A 23,821-nucleotide genomic window follows, 5' to 3' on the forward strand; every position below is an offset into this window, starting at 1 on the left:
CGAGTTAAGGGGGTCCCAAATAGAGGATGCATATTCTAATATTGGCCTAACCAAGGTTAAATCTTCAAATACAAAAACAAAATCTAACGAAATATTCAGAAAGACACAAAGCTAAAGGCTAGGACAAATTTGTACAAACGCTCCTTCTTCCCTAGTGCTATTAGAGCATGGAATGGGTTGCCTGAGCTAGCCAGGAAGACCAGTGACTTGGAAGAATTAATGTCATTGGTTAACATGCATGACTAAATGCATGACGCGAAGTAGAGAGTAATTATCTTCTTTTTTTGAAGTAACGTCTGTATTATATTATATAACAAGATAAGATTAGTTTTATGTTCTCTCTTTATTTCTACAAATTTATGTTAATAAACCTTAGTTGTTTGCTATTTTAAATTTCGTCTATATTTAACTCTTTCTCTCCTAATCGACGATACCATCGTTGATTTTGACCTCATTAAATTAAATTAATATTATTTTTTTTAAACTGGACTTTGAATTATATAAAAAGATCATACATTCCCCTTTAATTCTATACCAAATAAAACATTTTCTGATAACAAACAACAAAGCTATTGAAGCTCAATCCTAACAGGTTAGTGAAATAGTAATGAGCAAAATGAAGAATTCCTTCAAAGTAAAAATAATTAAGGAGAGAAAGAGTTAATATGGATAGCAACTTATCATTAATGATAAAGACCTAGATATTTTGAGTATGCAGTCTGTGTAACTTGATAACCATGAGTAAGATAAGTATATTATTTTCTTTTACTGGTAATATTTGTTGTTGTTGCTTTTTATTTTCTGGGTGAAAAAAAAAAAGATTAAGAGCAGGGTCAAAGGTAACTGCCATTGTCTCGTTTTCAAACACAAGACTTTCACTGCCATGCACTTTGAAGTGTTGTTGTCGTCTGCTGAGCAAACTGCGGAGAAGGCAGAGTTCTCTCCCCTAGCCCGCCCCCCTGTCCAGGACAGAAATGCCATGGCTACTGGATAACAACAAAGAAAATTTGACTGTAAAAGTGCAGAGCATTGCCTAGATCTGCTTACTACATGGTTTTAGTGTCAGATTATCTTGTGTGTCAACAAATGGTAAACAAACAATTTCCATTGTCCGCGCCTCGCGTAAACAATTGGAAGTCAAACCAAATGCATGCCTGACAATGAAGTGCCATGGTTTAAAATGATAGGTACAAAATCAGTGGCGTAGCTAGGCATTTGCCCCCCCCCCCCGGGGGGTTCGACATTTTTAAGGGGCCCCCTGAATTTGGACATTCGACATCATAACATGAGATTATGTAGTTAACAAATATATAAGTCTAAATTCCAATTGGTACGTTATAAGAGTTTAATTTTTGTAAATAACACTAAGACTCTCAAAATGAATAATACCGAAGTTTATTGTCAAAATAATGCACAAGTGACAAATCTCAATTCGTATCAATTCACGCCGTGCTTTCTGTGCAGCAAAGGTCTTCCATAACATCATCTGGAGTCTAGATCAATACTGTCTAGTATTTTTGACTCCACTTGACTACCAAGATTACATGACAGTGGCGTCATATTTAATTTTTAATGTAAAAAAAAAAATTAGGACATTCATTTGGGGGCTCTCCTCAAGTGGGGGACTGGGGGGGGGGTACTTTCTAAATTGGACCCCCACTCTATCTACGCCACTGTGCAAAGTGTTATCTATTTACTTTCCCAGAACTGAGTCGCGGTGTCACATTGTGGTCATGTATATATAAACTTAAGTAATCAATATTTAGTTCTATGCATTTAGTATAGCGCAAGATTAAATCTTATTTCTGGACTGCATATTTATCTTAGTCTAATCTCACGGTAGGTGAAGACACACTATATTGACATGTAGCTTTATCTTCCCAGCAATATTGTTCAATAAGACGCTAGTATGATGCCTGTTGTTTTATCTCGAGAATGAGGCACCGGAAGTGCGTAACAAAATGCGATCATGATATTAACAGGAAAAACATTTAAAATACTTTTTAAAAAAAAGACCATACCTCCTTTATACAAATTAATGTAATATTTGCCACGTCTATACGACAAGGAAAAGAGCTGTTGGTCTAAACTGCCTACAGGTTGTGACGTTGAAAGTCAGTGTTCAGGCCTTCTATTATGGCTGCCTGGTCGTGCGGTTTGCGCGCTGGACTGTCGTTCGGATTTATCGACGGTCGAGGGTTCAAACCCTGCCCGCTCCCATCCCCCGTCGTCCTGCGGGAGGTTTGGACTAGGAAGTAAACTATCTTCAACTCTGAAGGAACATCCGAAGCATGTAAAACATTTTACAAAACATTTTATTACGAATCGGCTTAATCGTAGACAGATCATATCCATGTCAAATAAGACATCTTGCCGCGGACCTTTTTAATTTTTTAAAACTTTAAAGCTGTCAGCAAAACAATGAACAACAATCAGAAGAATTTCGACCATTCTTACATTAAAAACAAGAAAAAACATTTTTAAAATACTTTTAAAAAACAACAAAGCCTATATAAAGTGTAATTGTATCAATTAGTTTAGATCAGTCATGTAATTAATTATTTGTAATAGATGTAGACCAACGATAATAAATTTGTGCAATTAGAAATATTTTTACCAATTGTTTTTGTTTAGCGCAATTTCGTGCTTTTAGCTTTCTCAATACGCTATGATTCAATCACATGTCTGGACCAGTTGGGAAAGGGAGTGTGGGGGGGGGGGAGAAGGGGGTATCTGGGTGAAACTTACCGTAATTCTTGTTTTGTCAGGTACAAGAAATAATTGTGCGAAGTTTCAACTTGATATGAGATTGGGTTTTGGAAAAATAACGTGTACAAACTTTTGACCAGACAGAGTCAGTTTATTTTAGCTTCGTAAAAGGAAGTCGAGAATCACACGTGTGATGTCGTTTTAAAATGTCTTCTTCAAAAAAAAAAATGAGTAGATATTGTTGCAGACGCCTCTCGCTGAAATGGTAGACATTTTAAAGGGTTCTTATTAGAAGACGAAACGACGTTTAAGCTAGTTAAATCTGTCAAACATTCGGTAATAATGTGATTTTTATTTGGTCCTTAGTCAGACAAAGTTTGAAAACTACATTAAAGATACAACTTTTGGTTTGCCCCCTAAAAATAATTTGATCGACTCCGCCCCTATTACTCTTCAATTAAAACACTGCGTCCAACGTCACCCCGGAGTGAGCGCTTTACCGTTTGAGAAAAGATGAGTATATATAGACATACATATATACATATGAAACCCTGTTGCATTGTTCGTTCTCTAGCTTATGGTACTCCCAGATACTATAGTCATTATCGGAATGTCATAATAAAAATAAAATTATTTGATTCTTTTTAACTTTCCAAAATTTGCTAAATCTCATTAAAAAAAAACTGTATTTTAACCGAATTGTATGGAAGCAATTTAAAAATGTAGAGATTGTCTTTTTCAATTCCTATTATTCACAACCACTTTCATGTACAAAAAAAAAGATAGAAATGCAAAATTTGTATCTTTATTTTAGCAACCACACATACCACACCCGCACAACATGCATGGTCGTGTGGACTGGAGATCAATAGTCTTAAGCTCTTAATGTTCCCGGGCTCGAGACCTGTCCGCCGTCATACCCCACCCCTTTCCAACGGTAAGGGATTCAAAGTAAAAAGTTTAATGTCAAAGTGCCCCTTTCAGACCTTGCAACCTATAGGACAGATGATGTCAAGGTCATTTGTTTTGTATGGAAAATGGTTTACGAAGGTGTCATGTGGCCAGTACAAGGACTATCCGCCTTTTCTTTAGACCACTAACGTCAGGTGCCCACCAGAGTCGGGGGGACTAAGGGGCGTTCTAAGACTCCCGAAATTCACCCCCCCCCTAGTCTTCGCCAAGATTCGAACCCGAGACACTTTGGTTCGGAAGCCAAGTTCTTTACCACTCAACCACTCAGTCACCACGCTTGGAGGTAATAATATTCGAGTCTGAAGAATCAAACAATTCGATTTTATTTTTCCTGTTACTAAATATCTGTAGTATCACTTTTGTATATGGCCACCCCCATAAAAGTTCATTAGATTATTTGATCAAAAGTTGATTTTTTTTTTATTATATTACTTTCTAGGTCATACCAGTGTCCACAGCTGTTGTGTCACGTGATTCTGTGCAGTTATGAATGAAATCACCATTTTAGTTTTGACTGTCACCATTGCACTGGTAGTTATCTCCCTCTGGTTCGGTCGCAAAAAACGAAATTTCCCGCCATGTCCAGTCTTTACACTGCCCATTATTGGAAACCTGCTCTCGTTGTCCGGTGATCAGAGGTCCCAGTACAGGAAATGGAGGAAGAAGTGTGGGGATATCTTCTGGTAATTAGTTTGTTATTAATTAGAGACAATTTAACGTATACAATTGACAGGCATGTGGACAGACAGACTGTACGCGCAGAGAATGATAGAAAAATTATGAGGCAGACAGATAATAAGATGCAGTTTTGTTATTTTGTGACGGTACGCACCGGTACGGCGTACCGGCACTTTTTTCAATGTGGGGAAAAAATATTACTTTTCTTGTATTTTAACGTCTATTATTATTTCATTAGTAGTTAAAAGTTAGGCAATCCATCACTGAGTACCGGCACCTATTTTTTTTTTATAAAAAAGGACTGATAACATTTACAATTAGATATTAACACCAGGGTGATACTATGATATTAACATCAGAGTGATACTATGATATTAACATCAGGGTGATTCTATGATATTAACATCAGGGTGATACTATGATATTAACATCAGGGTGATTCTATGATATTAACACCAGGGTGAAACTATGATATTAACACCAGGGTGATACTATGATATTAACACCAGGGTGATACTATTATATTAACACCAGGGTGATACTATGATATTAACACCAGGGTGATACTATGATATTAACACCAGGGCACTGGCGGATCCAGGGAGGGGCGGTAGGGGCGATCGCCCCCCCCCCCACTCGGCCTATCCCCCCCCCAGGGGGGGGGCGGACGAATTTTAGTATAGAATTCACACAATTTGTATACGAATTTATTACTTATGTTAGTAATATATACTAATTATTTATATTTCAACCTATTTTTAGATTATTTCGCCCCCCCCCCTCTAGTATGTTGGCCGATTTGGTGGGGTCGGGAGGGGGCGATGGTATAAATCCCGCCCCCCCCCCCCACCCATACACTTTCGAGTGGGGGGGGGCGGTCCAATTTATTTCTAGAAATCACAGCTTGCTAACAGAAACAATTAAATATATATATGGTTAAAACTTGTTATTAATATTTTAACCGATCTTTATATTATGTTGTTCCCTGTTTGCCGATTGGGGGAGGGGGGCGAATACCTCTACTGCCTAAACCCTTTGAGTGGGGTGGGGCGGTCCTACTTTTATGGAGAAATCATAGTTTGTGTACAAAATTAATTCAATTAATATATAAATTTTATATTATGTCAATCCCCTTCTGGTATCTTGGCCGATTCGGTGGAGTTGGGGGGAGAGTGATTGCATGTACTGCCCTCCCACTCTAGCCCTCTGAGTGGGGGGGGGGGGGGCGGTCCTATTTTTATGGAGAATCATAGTTTGTGAACAAAATTAGTTGAGTCGCCCCACCCCTATTCTTTAATGCCAAATGCAATCTTAAGCAGAAATTATTAAAGGAGCGAGGATTAATCGTTTTCACTCTACCGCCCCTCTCATTTCCAGACATAGTTTATGTAATTTCACATGAATTTATCATAATTATTTTAAGAAAGTTAGAATTCAAACGAAATTTTTAGTATAAGAGTCATGATTGAGAAGTTCTAAACCCAAATAATACTAAACATAGTCGCCTTTTCCCAACCTTTACTTAATCTGAAATTTTTCTAGTTAAATAAATTTGGGACTATAACTCACAATTTATACTTCAATTTTATTGAATATTATTTATCGAATAATTCTTTTTTCGGCGTCGATCCTCAAAGCCAAATCTAAATATGTGGGGTATCTTATCTTCTCAAGGAACAAATCGGTTTTATTTGCAATGTATTAAGGGCCTATAAATTCATATTAGAATATTTTTCAAGTACAACATTATTCCAATGGTCCTTTTTTAATAGTATGAAAAATTAGCTTTAGGTCAGAAGAATGCGTTTCTTCTATGAAGTATGCAAGAAAAGGATTTTGGCGTCGGAACCCACTGATGAATAATGAGCTGTAGTTGTCAGGAGAATGCGTTTCTGCAGTGAAGAAAACGCTTTTGCCGAACTCCATTGATAAATAATGAGCTGTAGATGTCAGGAGAATGGGTTTCTGCATTGAAGAATGCAAGAAAACGCTTTTGGCGTCGGGGCTTCGCCCCGAATTCTTTTTATGAACGATGAGCTGTATATGTCAGGAGAATGCGTTTCTGCATTGAAGAATGCAAGAAAACGCTTTTGGCGTCGGGGCTTCGCCCCGAATTCTTTTTATGAGCAATGAGCTGTATATGTCAGGAGAATGCGTTTCTGCATTGAAGAATGCAAGAAAACGCTTTTGGCGTCGGGGCTTCGCCCCGAATTCTTTTTATGAATAATGAGCTGTATATGTCAGGAGAATGCGTTTCTTCAGTGAAAAAAGCAAGAAAACGCTTTTGGCGTTGGGGCTTTGCCCCGAAACCCACTATGGAACCTTATAGCGCTGCCCCAGTTGTTTTGTTTTTCGCCGAAGGTTGAGAAATGCTGCGCTTTTTTTTTCTCATATATATATATATATATATATATATATGCTGCACGTTTATGCATAGGGTTAGGGTTTACTGGGCGTTAGGGTTAGGGTTTGGAAAAAAATCGCCCCCCCCCACTCCAAAGTTCTGGATCCGCCAGTGCACCAGGGTGATACTATGATATTAACATCAGAATAAAACAAAGATATTACCATCAGGATAAAAGTAAGCAATTAACTTCAGGACAATAACTTCAGACAGCTAGTCCCTTACCCTTGTGATGTATTTCCGGATATCTAGTCCAACGTAACTCTGTGATGTAGTTCTGGGCAACTATACCAATTTACTTTTGTGGTGTAGTTCTGGACAGCTAGCCCAACGTAACTCTGTGATGTAGTTCTGGGAAACTATACCAATTTACTTTTGTGGTGTAGTTCTGGACAGCTAGTCCAACGTAACTCTGTGATGTAGTTCTGGGAAACTATACCAATTTACTTTTGTGGTGTAGTTCTGGACAGCTAGTCCAACGTAACTCTGTGATGTAGTTCTGGGCAACTATACCAATTTACTTTTGTGGTGTAGTTCCGTACAGCTAGACCAACTTACCCTTGTAAACATATTACTTAACTTTTGACACACATCTTAATAAAAACTTGAAGACTCTCTTGTTATTAAACAAATAAATCTTGACGTTTATTCACACCTATTTACAGATATCATTTTAAGTGTAGTAATGTAGGACATAACAAATGTCATTTAATGTCATATGTAAATTTATTGTCCTGGCAATAAAGTATTCTTACGTGCTTCCGTGTCAGTCGTCTCCCCTTTTCTCATCACTGCACTTTTTTTAAAACATTCAGTAAGTTAATCCTACTAAAGTTTACATCAGCCATTACATGCTCAGCAATGTGCACTTCACATGTCAAAAATACTAAAAAATTACATCAGCCAATAGATATACATACACACACACACACTCCATATGTCAATCATACTAAAAATTACATCAGCCGTTGGATACACACACACACACTTCATATGGCAATCATACTAAAAAATTACATCAGCCAATAGATATATATATACACACACACACCATATGTCAATCATACTAAATATTACATCAGCCGTTGGATACACACACACACACTATACACACACACACTCCATAATTCAATCATACTAAAGATTGCATCAGCCATTAGATACACACACTCCATACGTCAATCATACTAAAGATTACATCAGACATTAGACACACACACACACACACACACTCCAAACGTTAATACTCTATCAAGACTGCCATCTAAATGTGTTGTTGTCCCGTTGTGTTGCAACAGTCTTTACGTCGGCTCCAAGACCATCATAGTTCTCAACGGCTACGAGCTGCTCAAGGAGGTCATCATCAAGAGGGGAAACGAATTCTCGGACAGACCAGTGTCCAGCTTTGATACAGTAAGTTCCTCATAACGTACTCTGATAGCTAATATAAAAAGCGAACGTCTGTTGTATGTTTTATAAGTCATTTATACAAATCTAGATTGATAATTCTTTATTAAACTGGGAATGAAAATCCCTTAGACCGCCACAGATGTCATAGGGCAGTGGTGGACAAACCATGTTGCATGCACTAAAAGTGGCGCCTTGCGCGGTTAAAGCGGGCACTATACCCCAGAGGTAAAACAAGATTAAAAGCGGGCACTATACCCCTGAGATAAAACAAAATTTAAAGCAAGCACTATGCCCAGAGATAAAACAAGATTAAAAGCGGGCACTATACCCCTGAGATAAAACAAAATTTAAAGCAAGCACTATGCCCAGAGATAAAACAAGATTAAAAGCGGGCAATATACCCCAGAGATAAAACAAGATTTAAAGCGTGCACTATACCACAGAGATAAAACAAGATTTAAAGCGGGCACTATACCCCAGAGATAAAACAAGATTTAAAGCGGGCCCTATACCCCAGAGATAAAACAAGATTTAAAGCGGGCCCTATACCCCAGAGATAAAACAAGATTTAAAGCGTGCACTATACCACAGAGATAAAACAAGATTTAAAGCGGGCACTATACCCCAGAGATAAAACAAGATTTAAAGCGTGCAGTATACCACAGAGATAAAACAAGATTTAAAGCGGGCACTATACCCCAGAGATAAAACAAGATTTAAAGCGGGCACTATACCCCAGAGATAAAACAAGATTTAAAGCGTGCACTATACCACAGAGATAAAACAAGATTTAAAGCGGGCACTATACCACAGAGATAAAACAAGATTTAAAGCGGCACTATACCACAGAGATGAAACAAGATTTAAAGCGGGCACTATACCCCAGAGATAAAAAAAAGATTTAAAGCGGGCACTATCCCCCAGAGATAAAAAAGATTTAAAGCGGGCACTATCCCCCAGAGATAAAAAAGATTTAAAGCGGGCACTATCCCCCAGAGATAAAAAAGATTTAAAGCGGGCACTATCCCCCAGAGATAAAAAAGATTTAAAGCGGGCACTATCCCCCAGAGATAAAAAAGATTTAAAGCGGGCACTATCCCCCAGAGATAAAAAAGATTTAAAGCGGGCACTATCCCCATTATTTTATAAAAAACCTACATCTGATATTAAACGAATTTCTTTATGCAACACTACAGTTCAAGGGCACTACTGTGGTATGAGCTATAACATTGAATGCTACTTATGCTTATATAATTCTTTGCAAACGACATATACAGTTTGGGATCAGAGGTGTCGCAGGTTCTGACAGGGTGTAGCACTGTCCTGCAAACTGCTTAAAGGTCGCCGTGTTTCGGTATAGCGACAAGGCAGCAGAGGTTCGAATTCAGTTTTCCTTCTGCTAGGTGGGTTGCAAGCGAAGGTTAATGAGTCCCTCCTGCCCAAAGATTAGTGACTTAGGCGCCAGTTACTCGCCTTCGCCCCTTCTCCTGTTAATGAAAATAGTTCCGCGGACCCAATATTTGAGCCAGACGTGAAAGATCAAGAAATACACGAGAAACTCTTTGCGAGTACTTTCACAATGATATTCAAGGCAAATGCATAAATTAATTAATATTTAATGTTTGAAGGACTACTTCATAGAACAACAAACTTCTATATGAAACATAATACCCGAAGCAACGAATGATGAACCTGAAAAAAAAAAAACAACACAAAAGAATGCATATTTCCACTGTGTATAGTGATTCCTGTACTATATCTATATATTAATTAGTTTAATTGGTTTCAAAATTTAAATTTCACCAATAAAAAAGATCTCTCTAACTTTAAATGTAGCTTTAAGTTACTTTTTCATTCTTAGACTCACTACAGTTAGAAATAAGGTTTTAAATAAATAGAGTCGGTGAATTTGCAAAAGTTAGGCAATCCATCACTGAGTACCGGCCCCTATTTTTTTTTTTTTTACAAATGCAATATAAGTTAATCAAGGGGTCTACCGTAATCCAGAAAATATGGCAAGGGGTCTACGAGACAAAAAAAAATATCTGGGAACCACTGGTCTGCACTAATGGAGAACCTTCAATGACTGGCTCAGTTGCTGGAGCCGTATCCTTGCTCGATAGGATTTAAGCTTGAATATTTCATTGTACACTTTTGGGATTTATATATACTGGAATGGTGTGTACTATAGAGCCCAAAATTACTGAGACAATTTATTATTTCTATAATGGACGTGACTTTGTTAAGCTTTTCTCTTTGGGACAATAAATCTAAATCATGTGAGATTTAATTTTTACATTAATAACGTACTCGCCTTGATAAGAATTTTGTACAAGGTACATCTCAATTGTTTAAATATTAAATTGTATTAACAACTTAGGATTTCTATAAGCACATAGATCTATAAGAGTTTTATTCTACATATCATGTGCCACTGGTTTTTTTTCGCAATTACATATTTCTATTTACAACATAAAAACCAGTTTTAAACCAAAAATTGTATAAATAAAGATTTCTTTACATTTGTTTCTTTAGTTATTATTTAGAGCACATAAGTAAAATACTCTTTAGATGGCGGAAGCTTTATCTGGAATATAAATTATTAGTGAATTTTAATAATTGTAATTTATTCCCTGAATGAGGTTAACCTCAACTTCAGAAGTGATAGAACACTAACCGCAGTCAACAAGATGACATTCCTGGACACATCTACCTGGGATCAACTGGCATACAAAACATTACAAAATTTTTCAACTCACTCTGGTTAAACGCTTGTACACGACATTTCTCCCATACCTAATCTCGGTCCTTGGGTCGAGCTAACATTTTGCACAATTATTTCTTTTACCTGACAACACGAGAATCAATAAAAAAAAAAATAACCGTTGGTAATTATTTTGTATATAAAAGGGAAAGAAATCGTTCTTGACAGAAGTGGTGGTATAATTTGAATTAGTCCCCTTGAGGACTGTTTAACCCTTAGTGAACATTTTTTTAGGCATTATAAAAGCGATCATGTAAACATTCACACAGATTCTCCTTTTTTCCATCCCTCTTTTCCCAACTGGTCCAGAGGTGTGATAAGATCATAGCGCATTGAGACAGCTAAAAGTTAAACAAAAGTAATCGGTACAAATATTTCTATTCGCACAAGTCCATTGACTTTGTAATGGTAACTACACAGTGAATGGAAACGTTAGACTTTGTTTAATTCTGTATTTATGTTGTTTTACAGATGGCTGGGTCTGTCGGACTGGGCGTCATAACATCCTCCGGCAAAATCTGGAAAGAGCACCGTGCTGTCACCCTGAACATCCTGCGCAAATTTGGCATGGGCAAAAACCTCCTGGCCGAGAGAATGCAGGAGGAAGTCAACCATTACTTGGATCATCTCTCCAGCTACCACGGCAACCCGGTGGACATAAGGCTGATCACCAGGACCAGTCTCTCGAACGTCATGTGCGCCATGATGTTCGGCCAGCGTTTTGATTACATCGACGCTAAGTTCAACACGTTTATGGCCTACCTGGGAGACCTGTTCCACTACTTCTACTTAAACAGCTTCACCGACTTCCTGCCCCTCTTGCGCCATCTGCCGGGGGATTTCTTCAAAGTGAAGCTGCTCAAACGTGAGATGAAAGAACTTTTCCAGTTTTTTAACGTGATGGTGGAGCGAATCCGAGAGGACAGCACGCAAGAGAGTGTGATCTCTTCCTACTTGGAGGAGCTGGAGAGGCGACGGAAGTCCGGCGAGGACACAACGATGGACCAGGAGAATCTGCTGAAATTTATCTTTGATATGTTTATAGGGAGTTCCGAGACGACCCCCGGGACTATTTACTGGTTTGTGCTGTACATGATCAACTTTCCGGAAGTTCAAGAGAAAGTGTTCGCTGAGATCAAAGAGAACGTTGGGACTGAGAGAGTGCCGACGATTCAGGACAAAACCAAGTTACACTACCTTCATGCCGCCATTCTGGAAACGCAAAGGCTGTGCAGTCTAGCAGCGAACTCCTTCTTCCACACTTGCCTTCAGGACACGACCATCCAGGGCTACGACATCCCGAAAGGCGCCTACATCGTGCCATGTCTGGACAGCGTTATGTACGATGAGAACATCTGGGGCAAAGACGTCATGAACTTCCGCCCGGAAAGGTTTCTGGATCCTGACGGGCATGTTCACGTTCCGGAGGAGTTTGTTCCGTTTTCCTTGGGGAAGAGAATCTGCGTGGGTGAGTCTTTTGCCAATACGGCTCTCGTGATCTACGTGTCCAACATGCTTCAAAAATTTCAGTTTCTAGCAGTCGACCCTAAAAATCCTCCATCGATGGATTACCAGTTTGGTCTGACAGTTCTCGCGCGGAGCTATGAGGTTAAAATCGTGGCTCGTGAGAACTGAGCTGTAAGGGGAGACAATGTATCGCATTTACAATATATGTAATTTTGTTAAGCTTTCTGCTCTTTGTGACAATAAATCTAATTCATGAGAGATTTAACTTTTAAATTAATAACGTAGTGGCCTTGATAAGAATTTTGTACAAGGTGTATCTCAATTGTTTAAATATTAAATTGTATTAACAACTTAAGAATTCTATAAATACATAGATTTATAAGAGTTTAATTCTACATATTATGTGTTATTGGGTTCAACCACCTTGGTAATTTCACTGCAACCACAAACAGTCATACGTTTATAATTGATTTTTACAAATCCAAAACAAAGTGACTCTGTCTGTGTGGCACAAATTTTGAATACGTTATTACTCCCACTTCTCATATCGGTTTAAGCTAAACTTTGCACAATTAATCATTGTTCCTTATAAAACATGATTTAATTTAAAAAATTAATTAACCATTTAGTTAATTGATTAATAGTAATTTATTATATTTGTCTGATATTGATAAAGGGAAATATATTTTACAGTATTGAGAGATTGGCTGTAATTGTGGATCTGGTAAGCTTTGCTTTGTTTTGTTTGTTGTTGTTGTTTTTTTAAAGTATTTTTATATTTTGCTTGTTTGATTTCTGTACATAAAACGTCATGGATTTATAAGTAACTTCATTTACAAATATGTATTTTTAAACTAAATGTTCCCGCTCAAGGAACCAAGTTTTGAAGAGTTCATTTGATGACATTCAATAACAACAGCAGACGACAATTCTATCTGCTGCCTATGTGGCAATTTTTTTTGAAAGCTGTAACAAATCGCATAAAAATCTGGCAATATTTCCAAACAGTCAATCTTATGTTTCCAACTCCTCATACTTTTGAAATTGTTGCCTTTCATTGAATCAAGATTAAAGCTTTGTTTGTGTACTTAAAGAGAATGTAATTGGATTTTTTGTAAAGATACCCACCAAAAAATAATGACTTGACATGTCAAAAGATGTTGAAGAATGTGTTATGTTATGATGATAATGAGACTATTACGTCATTGTTTATTGTTGTTTTTTTTTAAACACCGATTGGCTTGTGTGATGCAATTTAAATAATACTTTTATTTTATAATTGATTCTTCTTCGTCATCTCTGTACTATTGCTGCACTTGTAACATGTTGATAATGCATATACCACATCAACAAAGGGAATGAGTAACCTAATGATTAACTCTTTCTCTCCGTAATTATTTTCTTCGTTCCAATAGTATTATTAATTTTGCATATTTGTATTTCACTATACTGTTATGATTAAACTTTGATAACTTTTTTTGTTTGATATCAGAAAATGTTATAGTTGGCATCGAATTATAGGGAATTGTATGCTCTTTTTTTTTTACACAACATAAATAAAAGTTTATAAATCCAAAATTGAATTTAGTTTAATGAGTTCAAATCAACGTTGGTATCGTCAATTAGGAGAGAAAGAGTTAAGTGATAAGCGTTATACTATCAAGCTAAAATAGTTGATAGTGTAATGTAAATGTCAAGTGTTAAAGTGCTGGTAGAAACATTGAGTCTTCGTTGAGTAAGAGTGAGTAATGATAGAGACACGGTGTGTCAGAGAAAGAGTGAGTAATGATAGAGACACAGTGTGTCAGAGAAAGAATGAGTAATGATAGAGACACAGTGTCAGAGAAAGAATGAGAAATGATAGAGACACAGTGTGTCAGAGAAAGAATGAGTAATGACAGAGACAGAGTGTGTCAGAGAAAGAATGAGTAATGATAGAAACACAGTGTGTCTTTGTAAAGTCAGAGAAAGAATGATAGAGACACCGTGTGTCTTTGTAAAGTCAGAGAACGAATGATAGAGACACCGTGTGTCTTTGTAAAGTCAGAGAAAGAATGATAGAGACACCGTGTGTCTTTGTAAAGTCAGAGAAAGAATGATAGAGACACAGTGTGTCTTTGTAAAGTCAGAGAAAGAATGATAGAGACACAGTGTGTCTTTGTAAAGTCAGAGAAAGAATGATAGAGACACAGTGTAATTTCTCCGACACCCAATCTCAGATACAGCTGAAATTTTGCACACTGACAATACAAAAATAAAAATAACCAATTAGTCAATTAACTATTGGTAATAAATTACTTTGTTTGGTATCTCAAAACAAAGGAAGGAAATAATATTTGACTGCAGTGGTGGTATAAGCTGAATTAGCCCCCTTTATATTATGTTGCCGTCTCAGGCTTTGCGAACACAAACATGAAATAGAAACAACAGATATACAATCTTCCATGTTCACAAACTCTTCGCTAGCAGAGTGGTTACGGTGTTGGCTTGAGGAGCCTGAGAAGGCTTTAGCCCACAAGGTCGAATATATTTCTTTCCCTTTGTTTTAATTTATTTTTATAAAAGTTTTTTTTTATATATTGTTAGTCTAGATGTATTACAAATTTAATTACATGATTGATTCAAACTAATTGACACAAGTACGCTTAATATCAGTTTTGTTGTTTTTTTTTAATGTTTTTCTTGTTATAAATCAACACCTTGGCTGGCAAACAAAGAGGAACTTCTCTCAATACTGTAATGAGACGAACAGTTAGCTAGTTCGGTCACTGTTACAGCTTTCCAATTCTATATTAATTATAACTCTCTCTGACAACTACCCTCTCAATACGTCTAGGTGTCCCGAGGTTCCGCTGTAATTATCGAATAAAACAACTAAACAACTAGATCAAAACACATCAACTTTAATGAACTTTTCCGGCATATCACACACTGCACTCTCTACGTTTGACAACTAACTCACTTCCGGTGATTCGCTCTTTTGTAAAAATAGATTATACATACATACACACATTCACCCGTGACAGTCATATTGTTAGAAATCATATTTAATAAAGGTACAAAGGTCCAAAATTTACAAATAAAAAGTCAGCTGACCGACATCAAAGCACAGATTTCTGATTACGATAGTTGCTAGTTGGGAAAAGTAAATAAATTTTTGTTACGGGAACAGTGACGTATTATTATTATAGCTTTTATATAGCGCAACTTTCATGCTTATAAGCGTGCTCAGAGCGCTTTTGGTCCAATCTCTTTTGTGGACCAGTGGGGGGGGGGGGGGGGAGAGGGTATCTAGGAGTTGGTTTTCCGTGCTGCCTTTAGGCGCTCAGTAAACACAACTCTGCCCGAGTCGGGTGTCGAACTTCGCCTCTCGACCACACTCCCTAAAGACCATTTAAGGGGCGGGAGATGAAATTAACATTAAAAATAAATTGTAATAAAATAGGTAAGCACTATTGGGGGGGGGGGGTGACAAGTGACTTGCGCTGGAATTTGGATTAAAGTGATGAGGATTCGCGCAACACGTCGACCTCACTCTCTCGCCCTAAAGCCCGTCCTTTTCCGGAAGCAAGATTTGGTTAAGACGTCCGGGGACTAGTTTGGGTGCAGTGGATGACCAGAGACTTTCTGTGTGTCTTGTCCTGCTCTTGAGTACTCCACAGCACTGTGCTGGTACTTGCCATTCTGTCCGATTAGTCTAGTTTTGTGACGTTACGCACAGGCCGCCAAGTCCAGACTTCACATGCTAGACCTCAGTGTACTGAGTGCCATGGACACGTCAGATACCCTCTACCTGGTTTAGCCTACTAGGACTACTTAGACAGTGCCATTTTTCAATATATTGTTTTTTTTATTAAATTAGAATAAAACAGTTTATTAAAAAGAAAATTTTAAAAAATGCCTTTACAGACGGTCGAGCTCTGTACCATTGGCCCCAAAGCCAATAATCTACGAAGATATCGAACTGCACACTTGATAAATGAAACTGTCTATTTATTTATAAATTTTCTGAATTAAATTTCCTTCTAAAAAATAAATCTGCAATTATTGAATTCAGTATCCCTGTAATAAAGTTTCAAAATATTAAACTCTGTATGAATTAAAACATGTTTTACGTTGTCGAATTTTATTAGTAAAAAGAAAGAGTCTGCTTAATGCTAACTCTATATTCGACCTTATAAATTCTAAATTTAATAATACCAATAGAATACTAATAGAAATTTAAAAATAAAGGACATCCTTCCAACAGTTAATGCTTCTGCAGGGATAACATTTCCCTTTTTTATTTTCGTAGTACAACGATATAGAGAACACTGTAGGTGTTTTATTAAGAAAAGTTTGCATTTTATTTCAAAATAAATCCTTTGTTTACAATAAATATTTACAATGCCATAAAATTACTTAAATGATTTTTTAATTTATCATTCTAAAAATTTTAGAATAAAAAAAAAATAATTTTATTTATTAAAATTTTTTTTTTTTTTGAATATAGTAAAGTATCTGTATTACCTGTTTTACTTTTAATATTTCTTTTATATAAATAGAAAAATTGAAACTTTTGTATTAGTGCTGAATAGAATGAAAATTTCCCATGTATTGATTTGAAAGAATGCTCCTGGACAGGAACATTGTTGATTAGCCCGGCTTTAAGTAAGTATGTCATAAAAACATCAGATCAATAGGACTTCAGGCTGATCTGTCAGATGGTAAACGATCCAACACAATCATTAAAACTATGAATAATTTTGGATCTTAGCTCTTTGTAATGAACATGAGAAACTGATCTTGTTTTGACCACTCGCTAATGCTCCTATATCTGCGACTATGACTTATTAATTGATGAACTCCAGCGGGTATATTACAATAAACAGTGTATTTGATCATGAACTAAAAAGGTCCAACACAATCACTAACTATGAACAGTTTTGGATCCTCGCTCTGTGTAATGAACATGAGAAACTGATCTTGTTTGGACCACTCGCTTATGCTCCTAATTCTGCTACTAAGACCTTATAATTGATGAATATACAACTTCTCAATAACCTTGACTGCTCAACAGTATTATATGATCAGGACGTGGATACGTTAACCTGTCTGTCTTGTGTGTTAGTGTAAGTGAAAGTATAATCTGAATAAACCATTTTAAAAAAAGATAATTAAAATGTCTGTTCTCCCAGGTCGAGGCTCATCCGTTGCACTTCTTGAAACCTTTAAGTTTCCATAGAAACTAAACACAGTTCTTTTTGAAAGACTTCGAATATCAAGGAATATCGAATATCGTGTCTACAACAAAAGACAATAGTCAACTTAATGATCGTCAGGTTTGAAGAGTATTGTATGGTCTGGACTTGGATGCTTGAACCCGGGACCATCGATAAATCTGGACGACATTCCAGCGCGCGAACCGCACGACCAGGCAGCCATCCTGAATAATCTGAATAAACCACATAAAAAAGGGAAGGAAAAAACATATCGTTGCGACCATCACATGACCTATATACAAACGCAAAAGTTTGAATAATTCATAGTACTATAAAAGAAAGACTGACACATTTTTAGCGTATATTCTGCACAGCTGTTTGAGAACAAATTCATACTTAAGATTTTTGCTCTCTATAATATTCTAACATGATTGGCTAATAAAATATTAGCTTTGTAATACCTTACCCCTATTTTAGATAGACTAATATAGATATCTATTCAATTGCTGTAATAATCCATTCCTTCCTCTTTAATATTCTTAAATCATATCATGCTAGAAACCCTAAAAGGATTTACTCATAGCTTTCCCATAAACGGGAGGCCGATTTCCAATTTTATGTCTGTACATTATATAAATCTCATAGGAGAGAAGCAAGTACAACTACTCACTTCTAAACTAAATAATGACAACTCTGGGTGATTTCCCTTTTTTTCCATGGCTTTCACAACCGGTGTTACTTCCTAGGAAGCAGTACGATATAAGTTGATGTTAGATACTCCAGGGACATTAAGTAACTCTAGATTTAAAAGTTATACAATTCTGAGCAGTATGGCATTCATTAATTATCACATCTTTTTCCTCAGATAAACTTCTTTATTATCATTTTGTGGTAGTTTTCCATGTTTTGAGGTAGAGTAGCTCGATACGTGCTAGTTCGCATCCAGACTAGTACTTTAAAAAGAAATCACTCGATGGTAGTACACATGACCCAAGATACTTGATTCAGCTAAATGACCAAACATTAGAAAAAGGTGACTCATTAAATACCTAGGGTCTAACTTTACAATAAATTGAAGAAAAGTTAGAAGATTTTTTAAAATGTAATTTACATTTTCTGCTACGATTAAATTGTCAATAAATATGGAAGAGTAGCTACCGCTTTCAAGTAAAAATTAAAACTGTGTTCTTGGCTTTTTATGCGTGTTGGTATTAAAAGTTGGACGCTGAACACTAAGGCTAAAGGAAGAAATATTAATAGTTCAATCTAAATAGCGATGTTTACAACTATAATTAAGGCTTGAGGCACGCTATGGTAACATGTAAACATTAACACGACGGTTAAAATATCAAACATAGTGTTGAATTTTTTGTAAAAGTCTTTTACAGATACGCCTAAAAGAGGTGGAGACGCGGTGGTTGAGTGGTGATGCTCTTGGCATCTGATCCGGGGTCCCCGGGCTCGAATCCTGTTTAAGACGACATCCAACTCTAATTACGTTTTGTTTAAAATTGACCAACACAGGCTTTACAAAGGCACCACTGGGAGCTCTCGCGAAGATACGAGGTCGGAAGAGCGTGCGCGATGAAAGAACTCAGAGCTAACAATGGGGCTGAGAGAAGAAGAAGCAGGCTTATCTGCAATAAGACCCAACTTACTGATTTATTCGTGTGCGGCAGGCTTTTTAGTGGAGGAAGATTGATAGAGCCATCTTCGAGGTCAAAAGATATTAGAAACGTGGCATGGGGTGGGGGGGGGGCGGGCTCTGGAATGGGCACGCAATCACGTGACCCTGTGTAGAGATAGGGAGGCCGGAAAACAAAACTGATTTTGTTTTCTATGGGAATCTGGATGGTCTGGTTACATGTTAAACTGGTACCTGGTCGCTGGAGGTCTGTGTTTCATGTTATCCTCCTGTGTTTCGCTATATGTTCCTGACCTCCTTCTCTCGGAGACTGGGAGACAGAGGCACATGACAGAGCATCATGGCGTCGCGCTGTGAAAACTGCCGCACAGGTTGCTGGCATAAAACCCCAGTGCAAAGCCCTCAGCCCCCTGGATGACAAAGTGGTCATCATCGAACCACGATGGACGAACTATATATATATATATATATATATATATCTTCTCTCGATAGCCTTGGTACTTTGGTACTGCTATTATTAGTTGTTAGGTCATTTTTTATCTATCATTTTGTAAACAGCCTAACATTTTTGTAAATACTTGTCACCTGTTTTACAAAACCAGGGAGGGGGGATATATATAAGATTGTCCTCTTTAAAAAATACACATATCACCCCCTCCCCCCCCCCCTTCAAGAACCTTGAGTAGCATTGATATTTCAACACTAGCAAACATAAACATGTTTGTGTGAGAGATGTGTGTGTGTGTGTGTGTGTTGATGATGATTAAAAAGTAGCTGCAAAAAACAAATTCAGCAGAATCACTAATGCGGATAAAAATAAGACATTTAACAAGTAAAGACAGACCAAATTTAATATCACATATAAAGTTTATAACAAATGATAATTTCTGGCAAATGTAAAGGCAGAATTCATAAAACGGAAAAGGATCTAGATACAGATCTATAGTTCTCACGATTTATCTAAAGACTACAAAATGCTTCTGTAAAAAGTCAATGCTGGCGGAAGTCAACAAGCGCTCCCAGTTACTCTCTGCCATTCAATGTCAATAACCTTAATCTACAAAGATCTTTCAGCAGAAGCGGCTAATACAAAGAAAGGATGAGATCAGAAATACGCTTTTTTTGTTTCTACGAGGTATCTCAAGAGTTTTCAATGGCGACCTTTTCAAATTTAACCCGGATCTTGAGAATCAAGCCACACGGAGAAATAGTTAATATCAAAATCAAATCAGCTGCACAGTTATAGTCAACAAAAAACGGAATCAATGCAACGTAATGGAGATATATGTGCTGGACATTTGATTTCTTCACTGGAGTTAAATACTTTCGTTTGAAAAGTGTTGTATTGATATTTATAAGCGCCGCATATTCAATTAGACCTGTGGAGCGCACACGAGGGCTTGACCCCCGACCCTTGACATACTGATCTATATGTGTGAAGCTTCATTTGCATACATTTCCGTGGAAATTTTTGAGATATTAACATGGATTTCATGTTTTTCTGTATTATATTTTTAATAATAGTGTTCTTAGCCAGTCTTTATTGTATGTATCGTGACACTAGAATAGTGCCTCCAAGTCCAGTGAGACCACTGCCTGTTGTTGGTCATTTATTGCACCTTAAAAAAGATTTTAGACCACAGTATAAGAAGTGGAGACGTCAGTGCGGCGATATATTCAGGCAAGCAAGATTTTTTTTAAATGTATCTATTTTTAAAACCGTTATATAAGTTTCGTTATGATTAAGTTTCTTTTTTGCGAGATTATAATTAGAAGAGTCATGTTTGGAACCATAATCTCTGTTCTAGTTTATACATTGGTTCGAAATTGCTCATTGTGCTCAACGGATATGACGTCATCAAAGAGGCTTTGATCAGACGAGCAGACGACTTCTCAGACAGACCTGTAATGGTTTTTGACGAGGTCAGTGTTCTCTTTATTTTTCTTTGTTTTCCAAACAGGTCAAACTAGAAAAGTGCAGAAGTATTTTGACATCTATATCATTATTTTAAAGGTTGTTAATGACGGAAATGGTAATGGATATAAACACTCCACTATCTATAAAATGCTTCCCTAAAATAGTCCCTGACAAGATCAGCGGTTCCCAACCTTTTAAGCTCGGCGACCCCTTTTTACAAACCCCCACTCTGCCGCGACCCCCCTCCCCACACACACATACAACAATAGAAGAATAGACAATAACAATCCATATTCTCGATGGTCTTAGGCGACCCCTGGCAAATCGTCATTCGACCCCCAAGAGGGTCGCGACCCACAGGTTGAGAACCCCTGTCTTAGATCATGGCGGAGACCGCATTTGATTTTTAAAATCTCTCCCACTGCCGAAGGAGCCTAAAAATAGACAAAAAGTACCAAATTGTATCTCTAATAAAGAAATAGAAGTATTCACAAATCGGGTAATCCCGTTTTCACAGTAGTTTATATTTGATATAAATATGTCGGCTTAATGGGTTAACCCATGATTAACCCATATTCATACTCTAAGATTAAGAGACTCTTCAATACAAAAGAATGAAAATTAAAGTAGCTATAATACATAAAATACTAAACCATAATTTACAAATATAAAAACAAAACCTAAATAAAATACTCAAAAAGACACAAAGATAAAGGCACTTGGTTTGCCCATCAATGTGTCTACTGTTTCAAAGAATTGACCTAAACTCAAAATTTGGAAATGTGTTTCCTTTCTATTATTTTTTTCTTTTCTCACAACAGCTGATGGGATATCAAGGGAAAGGACTCGCCTTCGCCTCGGGAGATGTTTGGCGCGAGCACAGGAGCGTCACTTTAAATATCTTCAGAAAACTTGGACTGGACGAAAACGTCTTGGCGACGAGAGTGACAACAGAAGTGAACCGGTTTCTGGGTCATTTGGACAAGTCCGATGGTCAGCCTGTAAACATCAGAGAGATGATCTCAGCGAGCACCTCCAGCATCATTTGTGCCATTTTGTTGGGTCACGTGTTTCAATACGACGACCCGAGATTTGAGAACATTATCCGTGACATACAGACAATCATTACCAAAAATCAGCAAATTGTTATGATGAGTTATTTCCCTTTGTTAAAATTATTGCCCTTAGATGTGTTAGGATACAAAAGTTTACTACAGACTATGGAAGCGCTTTACGGAGAATTTAAACTTTGGATAGAGGAGAGCAGAAACAGAGACCCCAGGGATAACTTCATCGCTGCATATTTGACAGAAAGGACAACTCGTGTTAGACAAGGGCAAACAACCACACTTGATGAGATTAACCTACTCAAAGTTGTCTCCGATTTGTTTATCGCTGGCTCTGAGACCACGTCTGCCACTATCGCCTGGTTCATACTCTACATGCTGAACTACCCGGATGTTCAGAGAAAAATTGTCAATGAAATTGACCAACACGTGGAAAAAGGCCGGGCGCCAACACTCCGGGACAAGCCTAGACTGACCTACGTCGTGGCGTCCATCCTAGAAACTCAACGGCTGTCCAGTATATCTCCCGTCTCCATCGTCAGAACATGTCCGAAAGACGTCCATATAAAGGGTTTCACCGTTCCCAGAGGTTCCCTTGTTGTTCCCAACTTGGATTCTGTCCTCTTCGACAAAACAATCTGGGGTCAAGATGCCAAACTATTTCGGCCAGAGAGGTTCATTGACGAGCAAGGTCGGCTGAAGGTCCCCGAAGAGTTTGTTCCCTTTGGCATAGGCCGCCGTGTCTGCCTGGGCAGAGTCATGGCTAACACAGAACTATTTTTGTATATCTCTCGCATGGTGCAAACGTTTGAGTTCCTGCCGCCCCGCCCAGGTCAACCACCGTCCATGAACTATGTCCTGGGACTAACAGCAGTTCCGGAACCTTACCTTGTCAGAGCTTTGCGCAGGAATACATGTAGGAAGTGATTCGGCTAGATTCGGGTTTTATATAATCATTCCATAAGCGACAAGATCTTCTATGTGACCTAATCAGCACCATAAGATTATTGAGTTGATTGAAGACAAACGATTGGCCGAATGGTAGGGAAAAAATGTTCCCAAACTCCATCCAGAGCTTCCGTCTGTCGTTCGTTGTCGCAATTAGCAGTTCGGCAGTGAATATCTCTGTAATATCTCTATAATATATGCAAGAAACTAGAGACTAAATCTAATGTAAGAGGTCAGTGAGACTATGAATAGAATATATAACCAGTTGAGAAAAGGGGAGTAACCTTTTATTAAATGTTTTTCACCTTTAAGACTTAACGTAGGTTGCAAATGATAATTTTTAAATGATACGATAATAAATCTGTATTTGTTTCTTTTTTATGCTGTATGTTTTTAAATCCAACGATTTTGTATTCTTCCTCTTTTATATATTGTATGAATAAGTTATAGCCTAATTTACCTGTTATATATCGTATGAATAAGTTTCGGTCTAATTTGAATCTGTGTTTATTGTTAGTAAGATCCAGTTATGGAATTCTGGTTTAAAAAAAGTTTCGTTTATTAAAATTTATTTCACTAAAACTATAATATTCCTAGTTCGATTAAGTGGTACTTGTTATGTGAAGCAAAGGACACAG

The 23,821-nt window shown here is 37.3% G+C and overlaps 2 protein-coding genes across 2 annotated transcripts; both read left to right on the top strand.

Moving 5' to 3' along the window:
* Nucleotides 1-1,720: 1,720 nt before the first annotated feature.
* Nucleotides 1,721-13,987, top strand: LOC106054492 (cytochrome P450 2J6-like). Its single transcript, XM_013210375.2, has 4 exons — nt 1,721-1,839; nt 4,121-4,364; nt 8,062-8,176; nt 11,409-13,987. The coding sequence occupies exons 2-4, from the start codon at nt 4,168-4,170 to the stop codon at nt 12,570-12,572; spliced, it is 1,476 nt and encodes a 491-aa protein (XP_013065829.2). The 5' UTR covers nt 1,721-1,839; nt 4,121-4,167; the 3' UTR covers nt 12,573-13,987.
* Nucleotides 13,988-21,158: 7,171 nt separating this feature from the next.
* On the top strand, nt 21,159-23,564 carry LOC106054489 (cytochrome P450 18a1-like). Its single transcript, XM_056023503.1, has 2 exons — nt 21,159-21,173; nt 21,990-23,564. Exons 1-2 carry the CDS (start codon nt 21,159-21,161, stop codon nt 23,160-23,162), a joined length of 1,188 nt encoding a protein of 395 aa, XP_055879478.1. The 3' UTR covers nt 23,163-23,564.
* The last annotated feature ends 257 nt before the right edge of the window (nt 23,565-23,821 follow it).

This window comes from Biomphalaria glabrata, chromosome 3 (genome assembly GCF_947242115.1).
Source record: "Biomphalaria glabrata chromosome 3, xgBioGlab47.1, whole genome shotgun sequence".
NCBI lineage: Eukaryota > Metazoa > Mollusca > Gastropoda > Planorbidae > Biomphalaria > Biomphalaria glabrata.